The sequence below is a fragment of the Rhinatrema bivittatum genome, chromosome 9, assembly GCF_901001135.1.
Source record: "Rhinatrema bivittatum chromosome 9, aRhiBiv1.1, whole genome shotgun sequence".
NCBI classification, from domain to species: Eukaryota; Metazoa; Chordata; class Amphibia; order Gymnophiona; family Rhinatrematidae; genus Rhinatrema; species Rhinatrema bivittatum.
This window is the reverse complement of record NC_042623.1, coordinates 109179568-109185567: the sequence shown is the minus strand read 5'-3', so window position 1 is coordinate 109185567 and position 6000 is coordinate 109179568. Positions and strand designations below refer to the sequence as shown.

General features: G+C 41.0%; 1 protein-coding gene across 1 annotated transcript in view; it reads left to right on the top strand.

The window, feature by feature from the left end:
• ADAMTS20 (ADAM metallopeptidase with thrombospondin type 1 motif 20) overlaps window positions 1-6000 on the top strand; it is a gene marked incomplete at its 5' end in the record, with an annotated part of 339654 nt that overhangs the window by 200358 nt on the left and 133296 nt on the right. Inside the window, 2 exon segments of the mRNA XM_029617296.1 lie at window positions 1343-1509; window positions 1680-1809. Of these exon segments, the coding sequence (XP_029473156.1) occupies window positions 1343-1509; window positions 1680-1809 (297 nt within the window).

Here is a 6000-nt window from a genome sequence, read left to right as displayed (position 1 = left end):
AGGGGGAACTTGGCGCAGGTTTTCGAGGGGTACGTGCGTATCCCTTTGAAAATTTGCCCCATGTTGGGTTCATGACAGCAAGTGAAAAGCATGCACTGTGAAATATGTGCTGAAATTTGAATATGCAATTTTTTGTGCATACTTTGCTTCCCACAGTCCCCACCTGTTTTTAAATGCAGGTAAAAGTATACACGCTATGAACAGCATATGTACTTTTACCCACTCTGAGGTGGTGGGGCAATAATCAAAACACTCATTTTTACATGGGTAAACATACATATACCTGCATAATAAAGCTTTTATTATTGCCCCTTTATTAACCAGAAGAAATTAAGATTGGGATTAAAATGAAATAGCACTGAAGCCCAAATACCATCCATCAGAGCAATGTGGGATACGCCGGCAACCTGGACCACTTTCAAGATTTGAGGGTGGAGAGCGGTGTGGGTGTGAGGGGGAGAAGATGGAAATAAAGTTTTTAGAGGTGGTGAGTGAGGAGGGGTGAAAAATGCAGCAATGCTAACAATATGTATTTTTTAATTTGGTAGGATGAGGTGGCAGAAGATTTATCTAGAGATTTGCAAACGTATTTAGCTTTTTGCAGGTTTTGAGATCTTTGGGGTGAGATTGTGGTTGCTGCATCAGACCATGAGGCCCTTGCATAAGTTTTTTTTTTTTCTTTCTTTTAAACACTGCTTAACTGGTGAGTTAAGTTAGGTATGCAGCAACAGGCTCCCAGATAATTTAAACCTCCTGCTGCTCACGTCTGGACATAGCCAAATAACTTATTCAGTTAACTCCACCCTGGAATGCTCCCAAAATGCCCTTACATTATCATCTAAATGTTAGCTGGATGTTGACTTATCTGTGCCCTAATATTCAGAAAGTCGGCATTTAGCTGGATAACTGCTAAATGCCTTTGAATTTTCGCCTTTCTGTGGATATTGAGAACCATTGTACTAAACTTTTGCCCCATCGACAAAGAATAGAAAACAAAATCCTTAGTAAATCAACCCTGAGAGTTCTCTTTAGCATTTTGGGCAAGGCATTCTTGGTTAGAGTGAGTTTGGAAAGAAAATCTAGTTTTCAATAATGTGATCATACATTTTTGATTAATGGGAAATGTTTAACTAAAATGAATAATGTTAAGAAATGAAGATCTGTTTGTTCAGATGATCAGAAAACATGTCAAATCATATGTCAAAATGTTAGATTCTATAAACTCTTTTCCTGTCTTGACACTGTGGGAAAAGTCATGATTGAATATGGACCCCCTTGATTTCCTATGGCTATAATTTTTATTAAATGATTGTAATTGTCCAAATATTTTCTCTTCTTTCAGCATTAGCAGACAGTAAAGGAAATTTTGTCCTGAATGGAAATTTTGTTGTAAGCATGTTTAAAAGGGAGATCAATATACATGGTGCCATTTTTGAATACAGCGGATCAGATAACTCTGTAGAGCGGATAAACTGCACTGATCGAATTGAGGATGAGCTGATTTTACAGGTGTAGTTTTAATATTTTGAATTTCTAAAAGCCATTTTGTGTTTAGCATTCATAAGATTTAAATATTGACCTTAGTCTTTACAATGCTAATACTGAGTGAATGGTTTTCATGAAATAGTTTTATTAGTAGAAAGCTAGATATCTTATCTTTCATTTTTGTTTTTGCAAAGGTCTTATGTGTAGGGAATTTATACTTCCCTGATGTGCGTTATTCCTTCAGTATTCCAATAGAAGGTAGAAGTGACCAGTTTTCATGGGATCCAAATGGGCCCCGACAAAACTGCAATAAAATATGCCAAGGTAAAGTTCCATTTTATTGACCTAAAATGATCTTCAGATTTTAAGATTCTGTCTATAAGGAGATGGCAGCATTAATGAAAGGAGTATTACTAGAATAAACAAAATTGAATACTCAAAATTTCCAAAGGCTCTCTTTCATGCTTCCCTTCCACAGTTCTTTCTCTCTCAACCCCTCATTCCTCTCACCTCTTTCAGCCGTTCCCCTCTCTCACTCCTTGCCAATGCCCTCTGTCATGTCCTTCCACCTTTCATTCCAGAGCCAATCCTGACTCCCTCAACCAATCAAACTCTCATCTACCAGTTCTTCTTTATGGCCTCAGTCAGTCCTCTTATCTCCTCAGCTCCTCTTCACCATGCCTCCCAGCCGATTTTCCTGTCATCCCACAGCCGCCATATATCCCTCTCCCCTTTTCATCTTCCCTTTCTTCCTCTGTTCATCCCGCTGCTGTTTAGGCCAGCAGAAGGAGGAGGAGGGCAGTAGTGCTTTGGGCTGTATCATCTTCTGCTATCCAGGGCCCAGTTTGCATCCTGAGTCATGCAGGACATCGTACTACTACCTGCTTCAAAATGTCAGCCAGGCCTTGGGCAGCTGAGGTTGAGGACATAGTTCTGTACATCCCCTATGAGGAAAGGCTAAAGAGGTTAGGACTTTTCAGCTTGGAGAAGAGACGACTGAGGGGGGATATGATAGAGGTGTTTAAAATCATGAGAGGTCTAGAACGGGTAGATGTGAATCAGTTATTTACTCTTTCGGATAGTAGAAAGACTAGGGGGCACTCCATGAAGTTAGCATGGGGCACATTTAAAACTAATCGGAGAAAGTTCTTTTTTACTCAACGCACAATTAAACTCTGGAATTTGTTGCCAGAGAATGTGGTTCGTGCAGTTAGTATAGCTGTGTTTAAAAAAGGATTGGATAAGTTCTTGGAGGAGAAGTCCATTACCTGCTATTAAGTTCACTTAGAGAATAGCCACTGCCATTAGCAATGGTTACATGGAATAGACTTAGTTTTTGGGTACTTGCCAGGTTCTTATGGCCTGGATTGGCCACTGTTGGAAGCAGGATGCTGGGCTTGATGGACCCTTGGTCTGACCCAGTATGGCATTTTCTTATGTTCTTATGTTCTTACATTGCCTTTCTCCTCCTTTTGCTGGTCTGATCAATGGCAGGGGAGGAGTTTCTGGCAACAACAGTGGGATGGGGTCCACTAATCTAACTCCTACTCTCAGGTCCCAACAGGGGCCAAAGATACTGTCAAATCCTGGGGGCTTTGATCAGGGTGAAGACTCTATGCCTTCTGCTAGGGAATGTTTCTTGTCTGACACATGCAAAGTTGAAAAATGCCATGGATGGACATAGGCACATAAGGCATTCCACAATATACATATGGTAAATAACACCTAAAAATGTATTTATCAATTCTGTTGGCTGTTTCTGGTCTAAGCAAAATGATGGTGCTGGGTCTCACTGGGACCTAGAGTTTCCAACTGGCTCCAGATTTTCAGGGCAGGTTGATCCAGTCCTGGCTTTACTCACCTGCATGCAGGTACTTATAGTCTTGCTTTTCTTAGGGAATGCAATAGGGAAATCAGAATAAGTCCCAGCATGCAATGGGGTAAAACCAGGATTGGATCAACTTGCCCTGAAATTCTGGAGCCAGTTGGCAGCCCTACTGGCACCTCATGCAGGTGAAACATGAATATAGACAACCGAAGAAGTTTTCAAGGACCAAGACTGTTTGCAAACACAAAATGTGACCATTTCACAAGGCTGCAGAAGAATAAGACATAAATTAATGGAGATGTAGGAACAGAGGAAGCAGTACATTCAAGAAGCAAACAAATGGATATCTGGAGAAATCTAGCTAGTATTAATGCTTTAACTCTATTCCTTGTAGTGTTAAGACTTTTGGGGGTTTGTATTCAAAGGCATTTAGCAAGATAACTGACAAGTTGCTAAATGGCAATTTTTTGACTATTGATTCACTTATCCAGCTAAATTTTAGGTGCATAAAGTTATCTAGCAAATATTTATCCTAATTAAAATAAGGCATTCTGGGGGTGTTCCAAGACATGATAAAGTTATCTGGCTAATTTAGCAGATTTTTAACTATAACTGGCTAATTTCTAGATTTTTCAAAATGCTATAAATATAGTGAAAAATAGCACCCGCAATAAAAAAGGAAGTGTGGTTAGGCTAATTTCCCTGCTACCACATAGGTAATTTCTGCAAGGCATGATACATTTATCACACCTGTGCTATGTTTCACTTCATGTGCTGATTAATTCATTGCTTGAGAGAGAGTAATAATAGAAAGGAGGAGCAGGAGGAGCAGAGGAGCAGGGGTGATATGATTCAGACTTTCAGATACTTGAAAAACTTTAATGATCCAAAGACAACGACAAACCTTTTCAGACGGAAAAAAATCAGCAGAACCAGAGGTCACGAGCTGAGGCTCCGGGGAGGAAGACTAAGAACCAATGTCAGGAAGTATTTCTTCACGGAAAGGGTGGTGGATGCCTGGAATGCCCTTCCGGAGGAAGTGGTGAAGTCTAAAACTGTGAAAGACTTCAAAGGGGCGTGGGATAAACACTGTGGATCCATCAAGTCTAGTGGGCATAAATATAGAGGAGGTGGTAAACACTGCACGGAGCGGCAGTAGCCACAGAGGCATTCACGGAGCGGGATGCCAGTGGCAAGTAGTTGTTCCACCTTCAGGCAGCAAAATACTGCACGGAGCGGCAGTAGCCACAGAGGCATTCACGGAGCGGGATGCCAGTGGTTTGTGTTCCACCTTCACGGAGCGGAAGGTTGGAGGGCTGCCATCTCCAAAAAAACAAAAAAACAAAAACAAAAAAACAAAAAACAAACAAGCAAAACAGAGGTGGGTAAGAGTATGGGGCAGGGGTGTGGCCATTTATTGTGGCAGTTGCTACCCCTGATTGAACTGGATGTTCATTGGGATGCGGATACGGCACTGCTCTCTGCATTGGTGGAGGGGTGGAAGGGAATTGGGGCCGGAGGGTGCTGGAAGCCAATAGTGACGGGGGAGGGGGAGAAAAAAAGAGGTGGGGGGGGAAGATAAAAAAAAAATAAAAATGGATAAACTGCGTAGCTTGCTGGGCAGACTGGATGGGCCGTTTGGTCTTCTTCTGCCGTCATTTCTATGTTTCTATATGTTTCTATGTTTCTATGTATACTTCGTTGTTCATTCCTCCTACTGTGTATGTAAACCCCCCCCCCCCCCCCCAAAATCTATCCCCCCCCCAAGACCTCTCTGAGTTAGAAGTACACCCTCTTACAGTGGTATTAATAGTAGAGTGACATACTGATCTCTACAGAGGTTCTCTCTCTCTCTCTCTCTTGGTAGGAATTGCAACAATTGTGGTACTTACCACAAAGTGCGAAAAAGTTATCGCACTGTGATAATACCTATGCGATGTACTATGATAGTGCACTTTGCGATAAGTAGGCTATTACCATAAATCACGCCCCTCTTCCTATCGCATGCAATAGTTTGATGAATCCTAGCCTAAGTTAGGTATCTATTTTCAGCTGAATTTAGAAGCCTAAGAGGTCAATTTTCATAGGGTTTATGCACCTAAATTTGCCTTTTTAAAAATGTACTTGAGCTGAGGCCATAAATTTAGGGTTGTAGTTTCACTTGGCTTCTAAATTAAGGTACCAAAGTTTTAAGCCCCTAAATTGATGTGAATTTTCAGCTGAAAACTTATGAGTAAATTTTCAAAGGGGTTATCCACAGAAAACTAGCATATACATGTATAAGTATGCTCCATTTGCACATATGCTATCTTATAAACATCAAAAGTACGCATGTATTTTTGGTTTTGTGCAAGTATTTACCTACGCAAAAAGGGGTTGATCTAGAGGAGTTCCAGGGTGGAGACAAGAGAACATAAGAACTTAAGAAATTGCCGTGCTGGGTCAGACCAAGGGTCCATCAAGCCCAGCATCCTGTTTCCAACCGTGGCCAATCCAGGTTACGAGAACCTGGCAAGTACCCAAACACTAAGTAGATCCTAATATCCAAACCTTTTTTAAACCCAGCTACACTAACTTCACTAACCACATCCTCTGGCAACAAATTCCAGAGCTTAAATGTGTGTTGAGTGAAAAAGAATTTTCTTTAATTAGTTTTAAATGTGCTACTTGCTAACTTCATGGAGAGA